A 16,904-nucleotide genomic window follows, 5' to 3' on the forward strand; every position below is an offset into this window, starting at 1 on the left:
ATTCCCTGAAAGTCGCTTCAAAGTAGTACTCAAGTTGCCTGGCAAAGTCGCACTTCCAGGTCGCAGTAGAATGAACCAAGACGTGATGATAGAATATCCAGAGCTGATGGACTGTACACAACAGTGGTGGGATTCTTAGTTGACCAGATTTTAGCAGCCAAGGAGTCAGGAGGTCAAAATGGCCAAATACAAGAGTTTTACCCCCCCCCCTCCCGAACCCAAAGCTCGTCCCTAATTCTTGCTCTTGGTTTTGGTTACACTTTGAGAACCAAGCGGGCACATGGCTCGCAGGGAACAATTACCCAGAAGCCCTTTCTCCTAGAAAGTCTAGTTTGCAATACTGGAACCAGAGACTTACCCGTTTCTTCCTTTGATTTAGGTTTTTTAGATACTTTTTTTCTATCTTCGTCTTTTAGTTTCACTAAAGAAATGTAAAAAAAAAAAAAAAAGATACATTTTGTAACTCACTTCATTCAGAAAGCACTTTACTGTTTGTAATATTTGTTCTGTTGTGGTGATGAGGGCACATTTTGTGGTGATATTTGCTTTCTGATTATTTACCTTTATCGTATTTTCTAATATATTTCTGAATAGCATGCAGGCTTTTTGTTATACGCTCACCGGCCACTTTATTAGGTCCACCGGTTCAATGGCTTGGTGACACAAATTGCTAATCAGCCAATCACATGGCGGCAACTCGATGCATTGAGGCATCTAGACGCGGTGAAGACGACTTGATGAAGTTCAAACCGAGCATCAGAATGGGGAAGAAAGGGGATTTAAGTGACTTTGAACGTGGCACGGTTGTTGGTGTCAGACGGGCTGGTCTGGGTATTTCAAAAACTGCTGATCTCCTGGGATTTTCTCGCACAACCATCTCTAGGGTTACAGAGAATGGTCCGAAAAAGAGAAAATATTCAGTGAGTGGCAGTTGTGGAAAATGCCTTCTTGAGGTCAGTGGTCAGAGGAGAACGGGCAGACTGGTTCCAGATGATCGAAAGGCAACAGTAACTCCAATAACCACTCATTACAACCAAGTTATGCAGAATACCATCTCTGAATGCACAACACGTCCAGTCTTGAAGCAGATGGGCTACAGCAGCAGAAGACCACATCGGGGGGGGGGGGGGGTTACTCCTGTCAGCTAAGAACAGGAAACGGAGGCTACAATTCGCATAGGGTCACCAAATTTGGACAATAGAAGATTGGAAAAACTTTGTCAGGTCTGATAAGTCTGGATTTCAGCTGCGACATTCAGATGGCAGGGTCAAAATTTGGCATAAGCAACATGAAAGCACGGATCCATTCTGCTTTGTATCAACGGTTCAGGCTGGTGGTGGTGGTGTCATGGTGTGATAGATCCACCCTGCCTTGTATTAACAGCTCAGGATGGTGGTGGTGGTGTCATGGTGTAGTGGATCCATCCTGCCTGGTATCAATGGTTCAGGTTGGTGGTGGTGGTGTCATGGTGTGGTGGATCCATCCTGCCTTGTATCAATGGTTCAGGCTGGTGCTGGTGGTGGTGTCATGGTGTGGTGGATCCATCCTGCCTTGTATCCACGGTTCAGGCTGGTGGTGGTGTCATGGTGTGGTGGATCCATCCTGCTTTGTATCCCTGGTTCAGGCTGGTGGTGGTGGTGTCATGGTGTGGTGGATTCATCCTGCCTTGTATCAACGGTTCAGGCTGGTGGTGGTGGTGTCATGGTGTGGTGGATCCATCCTGCCTTGTATCCACGGTTCAGGCTGGTGGTGGTGTCATGGTGTGGTGGATCCATCCTGCTTTGTATCCCTGGTTCTGGCTGGTGGTGGTGGTGTCATGGTGTGGTGGATCCATCCTGCCTTGTATCAACGGTTCAGGCTGGTGGTGGTGTCATGGTGTGGTGGATCCATCCTGCCTTGTATCAATGGTTCAGGCTGGTGGTGGTGGTGTCATGGTGTGGTGGATCCATCCTGCCTTGTATCCACGGTTCAGGCTGGTGGTGGTGTCATGGTGTGGTGGATCCATCCTGCTTTGTATCCCTGGTTCAGGCTGGTGGTGGTGGTGTCATGGTGTGGTGGATTCATCCTGCCTTGTATCAACGGTTCAGGCTGGTGGTGGTGGTGTCATGGTGTGGTGGATCCATCCTGCCTTGTATCCACGGTTCAGGCTGGTGGTGGTGTCATGGTGTGGTGGATCCATCCTGCTTTGTATCCCTGGTTCTGGCTGGTGGTGGTGGTGTCATGGTGTGGTGGATCCATCCTGCCTTGTATCAACGGTTCAGGCTGGTGGTGGTGTCATGGTGTGGTGGATCCATCCTGCCTTGTATCAATGGTTCAGGCTGGTGGTGGCGGTGTCATGGTGTGGTGGATCCATCAATATGGACCCAAATCTCTGAGGAATGTTTCCAACACTTTGTTGAATTGACGCCACTAAGAATGAAGGCAGTTCTGAAGGCAAAAGGGGAACCAACCGGTGCTAAAAGGTGGACCTAATAAAGTGGCCGGTGAGTCTACGTTCACCTTTCATGGGCAAAATGCTATGGTCACGTGTATAAATTGCTATTTACCAAGGCAGGGCCCCCGGTGCTTCTGGGCCCCATAGCCGTAGCTATAATTATGCACTTCATTTTATTTACCCCTTTTATAGCCGCCCTGCAGGTATTACGGCAACAATCACAGCTGACTAACGTTTTCTCCAGTTTAAACACAAATGACCCACCTGACATCGATCTTGTGTAGTAATACAAAATGTTCTCTCAGTCCAACAGTCCCTTTCAGTGGGAGTGGTTACTGACCTTCTCTGCCCTCTGATTGGCTCTCGGTGGGTTCGGCAAACACTTGCACTTCACAGATATGCAACCACTCCTTGCGGTTCGGGATAACAATGGACACATAGCGCCCTTCCATTCCTTCGCAGTCAAAGTAGAAGGTGTCTCCTGGTTCAAGGCGGGATGGAATCTGAGCACATCTTGGGAGAAGCGAGACATATCATCAACCCTCCACACAACGGACGACATTCCCCATATTGTCTATAACACTGGTCAACAAAAAATAATAAAAATATTCTGGCCTGGACTTTTGCAGCTGTTTTAGACTCATTTCAGGGTGCTGATTCCAAATCTGATCTCAGATTTGCTCTATCACATCCCATTTTTATGCTATCGGCATATCCCATTTTCATTGATTTTACCCGAAATTAACTCTTTATCACTTATGATTGCAAGTTGTTGCGAGTCAGTGACTGCTTTAGTGTTAAAATACGGTGCTGTATTTGTAGGATAGTGTGTTTATAATATCCTTTTATGTAGATATCCACATTCACTCCCTTATTATTTCACGCCTTGACTACTGTAACTCCCTCCTCATCGGCTTACCCCACCGCAGGCTATCCCCGCTTCAGTCTATCTTGAATGCTGCGGCCCGACTCATCCACCTTACCAACCGCTCCGTATCCACCGCCCCCCTCCCCCAATCCCTCCACTGGCTTCCGATTGCCCAACGCATAAAATTCAAAATGCTAACACTGACGTACAAAGCTGTTCATAATAATGCCCCAAACTACATCACTGATCTGGTATCCATCTACCACCCAAAACGCACTCTCCGCTCCTCACAAGACCTCCTACTCTCTAGTTCCCTGGTCTCCTCCTCCCATGCCCATCTCCAGGACTTCTCCAGGGCTTCCCCATCCTCTGGAACTCCCTACCCCAATCCATCAGACTATCACCTACTCTCCTCTCCTTTAGGCGCACTCTGAAAACCTATCTCTTCAGGAAAGCCTACCCCACCCCCTGCTAATTTCAGACCTCCTCCACTCTTCCTACCACTCCTTTCCCCACAGCTATTTCCTCCTGTGCCACCATCCCCTCCCTCCTAGATTGTAAGCTCCAAGGGGCAGGGCCCTCGAACCCCTCGTGTATTGAATCGTATTGTTACTGTACTGTCTCGTGTACTGTCTCCCATTATAATGTACATCACTGAGCAAACTGTTGGCGCTATATAAATCCTGTATAATAATAATCATTTTACACCTCTGGTATAGGTTAAGGTAGTAGCTGCTTGTGTATATATATATTATTATATCTGTTTAGCGCAGAAGGATTCTATCCGATTCTAATATGCGGTCACTCACATTGATATGCGGTCACTCACATTGATATGCGGTCACTCACATTGATATGCGGTCACTCACAACTTTGTGCTACGGCTCATTAAATGTTTGTTTCATTATTATTGTATATTGTATCTTATCTTGAAAACCCATCTCTTCAGGGAAGCCTACCCCGCCCTCTAGCTACCAATCTCCTCCACTCTTCCAACCATTCCATCCCCCACAGCTATTCCTCCTGTACCACTATCCCCTCCCTCCTAGATTGTAAGCTCCAAGGAGCAGGGCCCTCGAACCCTCGTGTATTGTATTGTTACTGTATTGTCTCTGTCAGGAATGGACTGGCCAGCAATAGTGGGACTCACCTGCCTTATGAGCTGCAGTACCAGGGCTGGCCAGCGGGTGCTCCCAGCAATCAGAGACTCAACCTTGCAGCCAGTCAAACACCTGGAACTGATTATACTGGTGTATTTAAGGGATGGCCAGACCTGCAGACTCTGCCTTGGTGTGTGTTTCTCCTGGGCCCTGTATCCTGTTCCTGCTCCCTGTTCCTGTTCCTGTCTGATTCGTTGCTGACCCTGCTCTGATCCCTGGCTTTGTCTGACCATTCTCCTCTGCCTGACCCTCTGTACCACGCTGCCCGCTACCTGCTGAACCTGGTTTGTGACCCCGACCATTCTCCGCTTGCTCCCCCTGTACCTACCTGCCCGATTGATATTGACCCGGCCTGCCTGACGACGCTTGCATTGTATGTACTGTCATCTGTGGGTGGTTTGGTTTGGTTTGTTTGCACTGTGTTATGTTTTAGTATTGCACTGCGTTTATGTATTGTTAGTGTTAATAAATTATATTGTTTATAACATATCTGAAGTCTGCGTTTCCCTGCGTCAGTCACACACCTCTGGTCATACCCGGGAGCCCTGACAGTTTCATGTATTTTCCACCATTGTAATGTACAGCGCTGAGCGAACTATTGGCGCTTTATAAATACTGTATAATAATAATGTTATTCTTGTATGTATGTCTGTATAGCTATTGGTATATGAGCATAAATTTGCTGTTTTTATTGAAAATGAAATATTTGATATCTCAAAAACCTGATGTGATAGACAAAAACTGATGTCAGATTTGGAATCAGCACTCCAAAATTACCTTAAAACCATTGGAATACCTTATGTCAGAAGAAGTGTGTTGACCAATGTAATCCATCCATTTCTATGATCGGCAGTTCCATCTAGTGGCCAAAATGCAGTATACGTCCTCATTGAGATGAGAAAATGAAACCACATTTTGGCCATTAGATGGAGCTGATGATCTGGGAAATAATTTATTAGGCTGTTTATAGGTGCAATTCTATGGACATCGGGTGATCCTTCCTTTTTATCCGAGAGTTCATTAGTCACGGAATGGATGTTCCCCAATTATCTCCAGCTCTCGCTGTGGGAGCCATTTACCATGGTAGTGGCTTCTGGTTCTGGATGAAAAGGAGTACCCATACCCACACCTTCCAGTGGGGGGCACACTTTCAGAAGCCCATAAAAGTGATCTTAAGCTGCCCAGATCACTTTTATCTGAAAGCCCGTGGCGACTCTAAAAATCAATAGCCAACCACAAGGGGTCAATCTCGTGGAGCTCACAGTTTTCAGTTCAGTTGTCATGGTCTGGAGTCAGGCTTGGAGGCCATTGGCTGATTCACGAGTCATTCAGCTGGATTACTACACAAGCGGATCCACTAGTGGATGACCCAGGCTCACCCAAGGCATGGGGTCTAAGCACTAGCTGGTCTTCACCAGAGCTCCTGATGGTGGATGATGGAGGTGATGGAGCTCCTGATGGTGGATGATGGAGATAATGGAGCTGTTGATGGTGGATGATTGAGGTGATGGAACTCTTGATGGTGGATAATGGAGGTGATGGAGCTTCATATGGTGGATGGTGGAGATGAGTTTCACTGCATGCTAATGCCAGGTGGTGGCTCTCAGGAGGAAGAGAGTAAGCGGGAGTCAGGTAGCAGATGAAGCACATAAGCAACATAGCTGGTAGGGATCAGATGGAAGCGTAGTCGATGTACAAGCCAGGGTCAGCAATGAGTAGTAGCTGGAAGGGATCAGATGGAAGCGTAGTCAATGAACAAGCCAGGGGTCAGCAATGAGTAGTAGCTGGGAGGGATCAGATGGAAGCGTAGTCGATGTACAAACCAGGGGTCAGCAATGAGTAGTAGCTGGAAGGGATCAGATGGAAGCGTAGCTGACGAACAAGCCAGGGGTCAGCAATGAGTAGTAGCTGGAAGGGATCAGATGGAAGCGTAGCTGACGAACAAGCCAGGGGTCAGCAATGAGTAGTAGCTGGGAGGGATCAGATGGAAGCGTAGCCGACGAACAAGCCAGGGGTCAGCAATGAGTAGTAGCTGGAAGGGATCAGATGGAAGCGTAGTCAATGAACAAGCCAGGGGTCAGCAATGAGTAGTAGCTGGAGGGATCAGATGGAAGCGTAGTCAACGAACAAACCAGGGGTCAGCAATGAGTAGTAGCTGGAAGGGATCAGATGGAAGCGTAGTCAATGAACAAGCCAGGGGTCAGCAATGAGTAGTAGCTGGGAGGGATCAGATGGAAGCGTAGTCAACGAACAAGCCAGGGATCAGCAATGAGTAGTAGCTGGAAGGGATGAGATGGAAGCGTAGTCAACGAACAAACCAGGGGTCAGCAATGAGTAGTAGCTGGAAGGGATGAGATGGAAGCGTAGTCAACGAACAAACCAGGGGTCAGCAATGAGTAGTAGCTGGAAGGGATCAGATTGAAGCGTAGTCAACGAACAAGCCAGGGGTCAGCAATGAGTAGTAGCTGGAAGGGATGAGATGGAAGCGTAGTCAACGAACAAGCCAGGGGTCAGCAATGAGTAGTAGCTGGAAGGGATGAGATCGAAGCATAGTCAATGAACAAACCAGGGGTCAGCAATGAGTAGCAGCTGGAAGGGATCAGATGGAAGCATAGTCAATGAACAAACCAGGGGTCAATAACAAGTGGTAGCAACGATAAGAACATCTTCAGGTACACAAAGGTGTGAGATATCAGCTGGAGAGAGCTCACTAATCTGGCAAACAGGAAGTGCAAAGGCGTGGCTTATATAGGAAGTTCATGGGAGGAGCAAAGAGTTCAAGGTTCACCAGAAACAAGTCCAGCATCTCAGGTGGCCCATCAACAAGAGCTAAATCCAGACACTGCAGAGGTCCCAGGTCCAGATCCAGACCCTGACAGCCAAGCTGGTCACCCATGGTAGCAGTGCTCCCACATGGCCGTCTTTCTTCCGCACAATTTTATTATCTATTTATTACAATCATTATTTTCCCTTATTTCTTTTATTTAGAAAACCCAACAAATGAAGCCAATTGTTCCGGGGCAACGCAGACTCCCCTGCCCCTGTTTTCCTTGAATTGCTGGAAACGCCGATACCCTTTAGGAACAACATTAGTAAATACGCTTACCTGGGGTTGTCTCGATTTTTGGCGTTCCCTATGCGGATCTCGGCCCCGTAGAGCCTCTGGATGCAGCAGTCACTTCGAACGGTCAGGACGACGGAGGAAACGTTCATTCTGGATTTTAAATCCACCGTCCACCAAGGTTCCCATTCCTCGTTGGTGTGGGTGCAGCTGCCTCCGTAGTAATTGCTGTTCAAATTTTCATCATTGGCCAGCTTGGCTTCTTTTCCATACTGGTACCCGCCGTACGGTGGCTGAGATGCTAAGCCCTGCGGGGCCATATTTGTGGCTGGAAGAGACCGGTTTGGCTGTTGTATTTACATAAGTAGAAGCAGGGGCGACTGAACATTTGGAAACTCGGGCACTGCCCAAGGGCCCGGGGTCAGTAAGGGGCCCCATGAGATGCCCCTGGTACCTTTTTCATAGGCTTTTTTGAGTTTGGGCAAGGACACAGGGGCCCCATGATCCCTTATTGCCCGGGGGCCCCATGAGTTGTCAGTCCGCCCCTGAGTAGAAGTAACATGATCACATTTATTATAATAAAATGTCTTTATTCACAGCATGCTCCCAGCGCACGGACCGAGCTGTCATGGACAGCTTCCTGCCTCTTACTATTGACCGGGACCCAGGAGGACCTATTCCCGATCACCGGATTGCTGTGATTGCCTGCGATTGGCTATCACTGTGATCACCCCCCACCAGTCATACGGTGGCCCTGTACTGCTGCGGTGACTGCATGTAAAAAGAAAAACATTTATTTTATGTCATTTCTTCATTTTCCAAAAAAAAGTGTGACAAAAAATTTTGACTTCAAAAAACTCGCCATTCCTCTTATTAAATACCTCAGACTGTCTACTTTCCAAAAAGGGGTCATTTGGGGGGATTTGTACCGTCTTGATATTTGGGGGGATTTGTACCATCCTGACATTTGGGGGGATTTGTACCATCCTGACATTTTGGGGGGATTTGTACCGTCTTGATATTTGGGGGTGTTTGTACCATCCTGACATTTGGGGGGATTTGTACCATCCTGACATTTGGGGGGATTTGTACCATCCTGACATTTTGGGGGGATTTGTACCGTCCTGATATTTGGGGGTGTTTGTACTGTCCTGACATTTGGGGGGGATTTGTACCATCTTGACATTTGGGGGTATCTGTACTATCCTGACATTTGGGGGGTATTTGTACCATCCTGACATTTGGGGGGTATTTGTACCATCCTGACATTTGGGGGATTTGTACTGTCCTGACATTTGGGGGGTATTTGTACCATCCTGACATTTGGGGGGTATTTGTACCGTCCTGACATTTGGGGGATTTGTACTGTCCTGACATTTGGGGGATTTGTACCATCCTGACATTTGGGGGGTATTTGTACCATCCTGACATTTGGGGGGATTTGTACCATCCTGACATTTGGAGGGTATTTGTACCGTCCTGATATTTGGGGGGATTTGTACAGTCCTGACATTTTGGGGGGGATTTGTACTATCCTGACATTTGGGGGATTTGTGCCGTCCTGACATTTGGGGGGATTTGTACCGTCCTGACATTTGGGGGGGATTTGTACTGTCCTGACATTTGGGGGGTATTTGTACCGTCCTGACATTTGGGGGAGATTTGTACCGTCCTGACATTTGGAGGGATTTGTATCGTCCTGACATTTGGGGGGGATTTGTACAGTCCTGACATTTGGGGGGGATTTGTACAGTCCTGACATTTGGGGGGATTTGTACTGTCCTGACATTTGGGGGGATTTGTACCGTCCTGACATTTGGAGGGATTTGTACCCTCCTGACATTTGGGGGAGATTTGTACTGTCCTGACATTTGGGGGGGATTTGTACCATTCTGACATTTGGAGGGATTTGTACCATTCTGACATTTGGAGGGATTTGTACCATTCTGACATTTGGGGGAGATTTGTACCGTCCTGACATTTGGAGGGATTTGTACCATTCTGACATTTGGGGGAGATTTGTACCGTCCTGACATTTGGAGGGATTTGTACCCTCCTGACATTTGGAGGGATTTGTACCCTCCTGACATTTGGGGGGATTTGTACTGTCCTGACATTTGGGGGGGATTTGTACAGTCCTGACATTTGGAGGGATTTGTATCGTCCTGACATTTGGGGGGGATTTGTACCATCCTGACATTTGGGGGGATTTGTACTGTCCTGACATTTGGGGGGATTTGTGCCGTCCTGACATTTGGGGGGGATTTGTACCATCCTGACATTTGGGGGGATTTGTACTGTCCTGACATTTGGGGGGATTTGTACCATCCTGACATTTGGGGGGATTTGTACCATCCTGACATTTGGGGGGATTTGTACCGTCCTGACATTTGGGGGGATTTGTACCGTCCTGACATTTGGAGGGATTTGTACCGTCCTGACATTTGGAGGGATTTGTATCGTCCTGACATTTGGGGGGATTTGTACCATCCTGACATTTGGAGGGATTTGTATCGTCCTGACATTTGGGGGGATTTGTACCATCCTGACATTTGGGGGGATTTGTACTGTCCTGACATTTGGGGGGGATTTGTACTGTCCTGACGCTTTAGGGCCTCTAGAAATGAGATCAGTACATCAGGATCGATCAATTATCAATTATATATCTCCCAGTTTTGTCCTAAATTGAAGAAGAGAGATTATTTATTTGCAACATTGTATAACAAAGAAAAAAGCTTTTTTTTTCCATAAATTTTGTGTTTTTTTTTTCATTTATATAAAAAAAAATAAACCCAGTCGTGAATAAAAACCACCAAAAAAAGCTCTAAAACAAATGATAAAATAATAAAATGATAAAACAATTAGTCTGAATGGATGTAAATTGGCCTGGGCAGGAAGGGGGTGAAAGTGTCTGATATCGAAGCGGGTATTATTTTTTTTTTCATTTTTAATGATTCTTACCACTGTGATTTTTCTCCCGCGATTGAACATCTTCATCCCAAGAACAATATGAAACTGTAAAAAGTGCACAAATTTCATTATAAAGTCTCCTTCTGACTGCCCTCCTGATAATGTAACGCGCTGAGATTCAAACACGTCCGCACAAGAGCAATTTTTTTTTTTTTTTTTTTTTCACACATGTAAAAATTTGCATTTGGGGCTATAAAATAACGTAACCCCCCCCCCAGAACATTATATATTTTTATATTTTAGAATAAAAAGATAGTTGTGGCAATTTTTTATGTCACCTAATGTTTATAAACATTTTCAGGAGAAAAAAAATTATTTTAATTTTAGGTCACAATTTCGTGGTTAGCTTAGCAAGTAAAAAAGTCTTTTATCTCTTTATAAAGTGCACTTTAAAGGCATAAATACTGTACGGGGACATGATGAAAAATTCATTCGTAAATGCACTGAAAACCAATTAATCCGTTTATATTGCGAAAAAAATTCGTAAACCGAGCGATTATTTTCATTGGATTTTCATTCGTAAAGCGAAAATCACGTTAATCGAGGCGTTCGTACACCGAGGTCCGCCTGTTTGATGTTTTGGGCGTTCTAAATAATTTTCTAGCCCCCCAAAAACAAAGTTCTAATTTTTCTGCGTATGAAGAAAATGTCAGGACTGGAATTGGTCCGGTCCGCACATTACTAATACTTACCAGGTTTTTCTACCTTGTTTCCAAACACCTGCACCTCACACAGGGAAAGAGAGGAGTTCCTGTCCGGGATCACGATGGTCACAAATTTCCCTCCCATTCCGTTACATTTAAACAATCGTGTCTTTCCAAGTCCAACGGAAGATATTATGCCACAGCTATGTAGACGACAAAAAGATTGTTAAAGGTTTCAAAAGTTTCCATGCTATACACTCCATAAATGAAATATATATAAATATAATATATAATAAATGAAATATATATAAATATACAATATAATTTATTAAATATATAAATATATTATATAATAAATGAAATATATATAAATATACTATATAATTAACTATATAAATATATTATATAATAAATGAAATATATATAAATATACTATATAATTAATTAAATATATAAATATACTATATAATAAATGAAATATATATAAATATACTATATAATTAATTAAATATATAAATATATTATATAATAAATGAAATATATATAAATATACTATATAATTAACTATATAAATATATTATATAATAAATGAAATATATATAAATATACTATATAATTAATTAAATATATAAATATATTATAAAATAAATGAAATATATATAAATATACTATATAAGTAATGAAATCTATAAATATACTATATAATAAATGAAATATATATAAATACACTATATAATTAATTAAATATATAAATATACTATATAATAAATGAAATATATATAAATATACTATATAATAAATGAAATATATATAAATATACTATATAATTAATTAAATATATAAATATACTATATAATAAATGAAATATATATAAATACACTATATAATTAATTAAATATATAAATATACTATATAATAAATGAAATATATATATAAATATACTATATAATAAATGAAATATATATAAATATACTATATAATTAATTAAATATATTATATAATAAATGAAATATATATAAATATACTATATAATAAATGAAATATATATAAATACACTATATAATTAATTAACTATATAAATATACAATATAATAAATGAAATATATATAAATATACTATATAATTAATTAACTATATAAATATACTATATAATAAATGAAATATATATAAATAAACTATATAATTAATTAAATATATAAATATACTACATAATAAATGAAATATATATAAATATAATAGATTATATATATATATTTATATATATACAGTTAGGTCCATAAATATTGGGACATCGACACAATTCTAACATTTTTGGCTCTATACACCACCACAATGGACTTGAAATGAAACGAACAAGATGTGCTTTACCTGCAGACTGTCAGCTTTAATTTGAGGGTATTTACATCCAAATCAGGTGAACGGTGTAGGAATTACAACAGTTTGCATATGTGCCTCCCACTTGTTAAGGGACCAAAAGTAATGGGACAATTGGCTTCTCAGCTGTTCCATGGCCAGGTGTGTGTTATTCCCTCATTATCCCAATTACAATGAGCAGATAAAAGGTCCAGAGCTCATTTCAAGTGTGCTATTTGCATTTGGAATCTGTTGCTGTCAACTCTCAAGATGAGATCCAAAGAGCTGTCACCATCAGTGAAGCCATCATTAGGCTGAAAAAACAAACAAACCCATCAGAGAGATAGCAAAAACATTAGGCGTGGCCAAAACAACTGTTTGGAACATTCTTAAAAAGAAGGAACGCACCGGTGAGCTCAGCAACACCAAAAGACCCGGAAGACCACGGAAAACAACTGTGGTGGATGAGCGAAGAATTCTTTCCCTGGTGAAGAAAACACCCTTCACAACAGTTGGCCAGATCAAGAACACTCTCCAGGAGGTAGGTGTATGTGTGTCAAAGTCACCAATCAAGAGAAGACTTCACCAGAGTGAATACAGAGGGTTCACCACAAGATGGAAACCATTGGTGAGCCTCAAACACAGGAAGGCCAGATTAGAGTTTGCCAAACGACATGTAAAAAAGCCTTCACAGTTCTGGAACAACATCCTATGGACAGAGGAGACCGACATCAACTTGTACCAGAGTGATGGGAAGAGAAGAGTATGGAGAAGGAACTGCTCATGGTCCTCAGCATACCACCTCATCAGTGATCATGGTGGTGGTAGTGTCATGGCGTGGGCATGTATGGCTGCCAATGGAACTGCTTCTCTTGTATTTATTGATGATGTGACGGCTGACAGAAGCAGCCGGATGAATTGTGAAGTGTTTCGGGAATATTATCGGCTCATATTCAGCCAAATGCTTCACAACTCATTGGAGGCTTCACAGTGCAGATGGACAATGACCCAAAGCAGACTGCAAAAGCAACCAAAGAAGTGGAATGTTCTGCAATGGCCAATCACCTGACCTGAATCCGATTGAGCATTTCACTTGCTGAAGACAAAACTGAAGGGAAAATGCCCCAAGAACAAGCAGGAACTGAAGACAGTTGCAGTAGAGGCCTGGCAGAGCATCACCAGGGATGACACCCAGCGTCTGGGGATGTCTATGCGTTCCACACTTCAGGCTGTCATTGACTGCAAAGGATTTGCAACCAAGTATTAAAAAGTGAAAGTTTGATTTATGATTATTATTCTGTCCCATTACTTTTGGTCCCTTAAGAAGTGGGAGGCACATATGCAAACTGTTGGAATTCCTACACCGTTCACCTGATTTGGATGTAAATACCCTCAAATTAAAGCTGACAGTCTGCAGTTAAAGCACATCTTGTTTGTTTCATTTCATATCCATTGTGGTGGTGTATAGAGCCAAAAATGTCAGAATTGTGTCCATGTCCCAATATTTATGGACCTGACTGTATATATATATATATATATATATATATATACACACACACAATATACAGTTGTGTTCAAAATAATCGCACTGTGTTGAAAAAAGTGACTAAAGCTGAAAATCCTTGTAATCCTTTTATTTCCATCCACACAAATGCATTGGGAACACGACACATTCTATTCCAAATCACAACATGAAGAAAAATACAACAAATTTGTGTTGTTCCTCTAAAAAAATGGAAGAAAAGTGAATATTAGACGTTCAAAAAAAATCTCAGTGTTTGTATTCTTCTTTACAAACTCCAACATTCACTATATAAACTGAGAAATGTTTGAAGATTTTGCTTTCCTTTGAATGACTTCATGAATATTTGGTTGTAGTCGCACTGTTTCTGAGAACTGCTGTACATCTGTGTTGCATGGAGTCCCCCAACTTCTGGCCCCTGTGATCAGGTATTCCAGCCCAGGATGATTGGACCACATTCCACAGTTCTTCTCTATTTCTTGGTTTTGCCTCAGAAACGGCATTTTTGATGTCACCCCACAAGTTTTCTATTGGATGAAGATCCGGGGATTGGGCTGGCCACTCCATAACGTCCATCTTGTTGGTCTGGAACCAAGATGTTGCCCGTTTACTGGTGTGTTTGGGGTCGTTGTCTTGTTGGAACCCCCATTTCAAGGGCATTTCCTCTTCAGCATAAGGCAGCATGACCTCTTCAAGTATTCTGATGGATTCAGACTGATCCATGATCCCTGGTATGCGATAAATAGGCCCAACACCGTAGTATGAGAAACACCCCCATATCATGATGCTTGCACCACCATGCTTCACGGTCTTCACAGTGTACTGTGGCTTGAATTCAGTGTTTGGGGGTCGTCTGACAAACTGTCTCCGCCCACTAGACCCAAAAAGAACAATCTTCCTTCCATCAGTCCACAAAATGTTGCGCCATTTCTCTTTAGGCCGGTCAATGTGCTCTTTGTCAGATTGTAACCTCTTCAGCACGTCTTTTTCCCAACAGTGGGACTTTGCGGGGGCTTCTTGCAGATAGCTTGGCTTCACATAGACGTCTTCTAATTGTAACAGTCCTCACAGGGAACGTCACACCTTCTTTCATCTTCCTGGAGCTGATTGTTGGCTGAGTCCTCACAGGGAACATCACACCTTCTTTCATCTTCCTGGAGCTGATTGTTGGCTGAGTCCTCACAGGGAACGTCACACCTTCTTTCATCTTCCTGGAGCTGATTGTTGGCTTAGTCTGCCCCATTTTGGCTATTCTTCTATCCATTCCAATGGTAGTTTTTCGCTTTCTTCCGCGTCTTTCAGGTTTTGGTTGCCATTTTAAAGCATTTGCCATCATTTTAGCTGAGCAGCCGATCATTTTCTGCACTTCTTTATATGTTTTCCCCTCTCCAATTAACTTTTTAATCAAGGTACGCTGTTCTTCTGAACAATGTCTGGAACGACCCATTTTCCTCAGAATTTCAGAGAGAAATGCACTGTAACCAGCATGTCCAACATTTGCTGCCTTCCTTCCTTAAATAAGGGCAATAATTGCCACCTGTTTATCAAAGAATGAATGACGTCACTAATAGAACTCCACACTGCTATTATTGTGAACACGCCCCTTTCAATGAGTGATTCAATGACACAGAATCAGCAGCATGCATGTCATGACTGTTGGGTCTGTTGGATTTCTATGACTCTACTACACCTGCTAGGAAATTATCTGCCATGTAGAAATATTTCCACCAAAAACAGCGATTGATCCGGTTAGTGAGGTCTGACGGCTAGTATTTTAAACACAACTGTATATAATAAATGAAATATATATAATATAATTAAATAAATGAATAATTCCAGGGAAGAACGTTTTCCTGAAGTAAACGGTCCTGTGACATAAAGAAATGCCCAGCATGCTGGCTCTGTTGGGGTACAGAGAAAAAAAAAATTTATCTTACAGGGGATTCCTCCTCCAGTCAGTGTCATGATATCCTACATGAATCTCGGCTCCGTCCAGATCGGACGCACAGCAGTCCCCCCTGTTGGTGATGGCGATGGCGGAGACGATGTAGTTGGATTCCAGTGAGACGGCCCACCATGGTTCGTACTCCACCGTGGTCACCGCGCAGTTTATCTCGGGGGTTTTGTTGTGCAAGTAATTATCAATGGCGTTTCTGGGCGAGCTGAGTCCGTAAATGCTGGACTGAGAGGCTTTATTCAAAGCAAGTTTTGGCACCATGACTGGAAAGAAAAAAATATTAAAAAATGGCAGTTGCTTTTTTTTTTAAAAAAAATGGCAGTTGCTTTTAGACATTTACAATGGCGTTTCTGGGCGAGCTGACTCCATAAGTGCTGGACTGAGAGGCTTTGTTCAAAACAAGTTTTGGCACCAGGACTGGGAAAAAAAATTAGATTAAAAAAAGAAAGAAAAATTACAGTTGCTTCAAAAAATGGCAGTTGCTTTGAAAAAATGACAGCTGATTTAAAAAAATGACAGTTGCTTATTTTTTTTTAAATGACAGTTGCTTTTAGATAATTACAATGGTATTTCTGGGCGAGCTGACTCCGTAAGTGCTGGACCGAGAGGCTTTGTTCAAAGCCATTTTCGGCACTAAAATTATTAAAAAAGATAGAAAAATGGCAGTTGCTTTAATAAAATAATAGTTGCTTTAAACAACATAATATAATGGCAGTTGCTTTGAAAAAAAATTAAAGCTCATTAAAAAAATTAGTTGCTTTAAAAAAATGACAGTTGCTTTTTAAAAAATAAAATAAAATGGTAGTTGCTTTGAAAAAAATAACAGCTGGTTAAAAAAATGACAGTTTCTTTTAAAAATAATGACAGTTGCTTTTTTTTAAAATGGCAGTTGCTTTGAAAAAATGACAGCTGATTAAAAAAAATTAATTGCTTTA

General features: G+C 42.4%; 1 protein-coding gene across 1 annotated transcript in view; it reads right to left on the minus strand.

Moving 5' to 3' along the window:
* Positions 1–234: 234 nt before the first annotated feature.
* LOC149427567 (uncharacterized) overlaps positions 235–16,904 on the minus strand; it is a 56,354-nt gene continuing 39,684 nt past the window's right edge. The window contains exons 15-20 of the mRNA XM_089667902.1: positions 15,950–16,232; positions 11,186–11,340; positions 10,485–10,538; positions 7,569–7,851; positions 2,775–2,947; positions 235–421 (exon numbers count right to left, since the gene is read on the minus strand). Coding sequence (XP_089524028.1) covers positions 255–421; positions 2,775–2,947; positions 7,569–7,851; positions 10,485–10,538; positions 11,186–11,340; positions 15,950–16,232 — 1,115 coding nt within the window. The 3' untranslated portion in view covers positions 235–254. The remainder of the gene's footprint in view (positions 422–2,774; positions 2,948–7,568; positions 7,852–10,484; positions 10,539–11,185; positions 11,341–15,949; positions 16,233–16,904) is intronic.

The sequence above is a fragment of the Staurois parvus genome, unplaced genomic scaffold (genome assembly GCF_062004578.1).
Source record: "Staurois parvus isolate SC_StPar_1 unplaced genomic scaffold, SC_StPar_1.0 ptg003656l, whole genome shotgun sequence".
Taxonomy (NCBI): Eukaryota; Metazoa; Chordata; class Amphibia; order Anura; family Ranidae; genus Staurois; species Staurois parvus.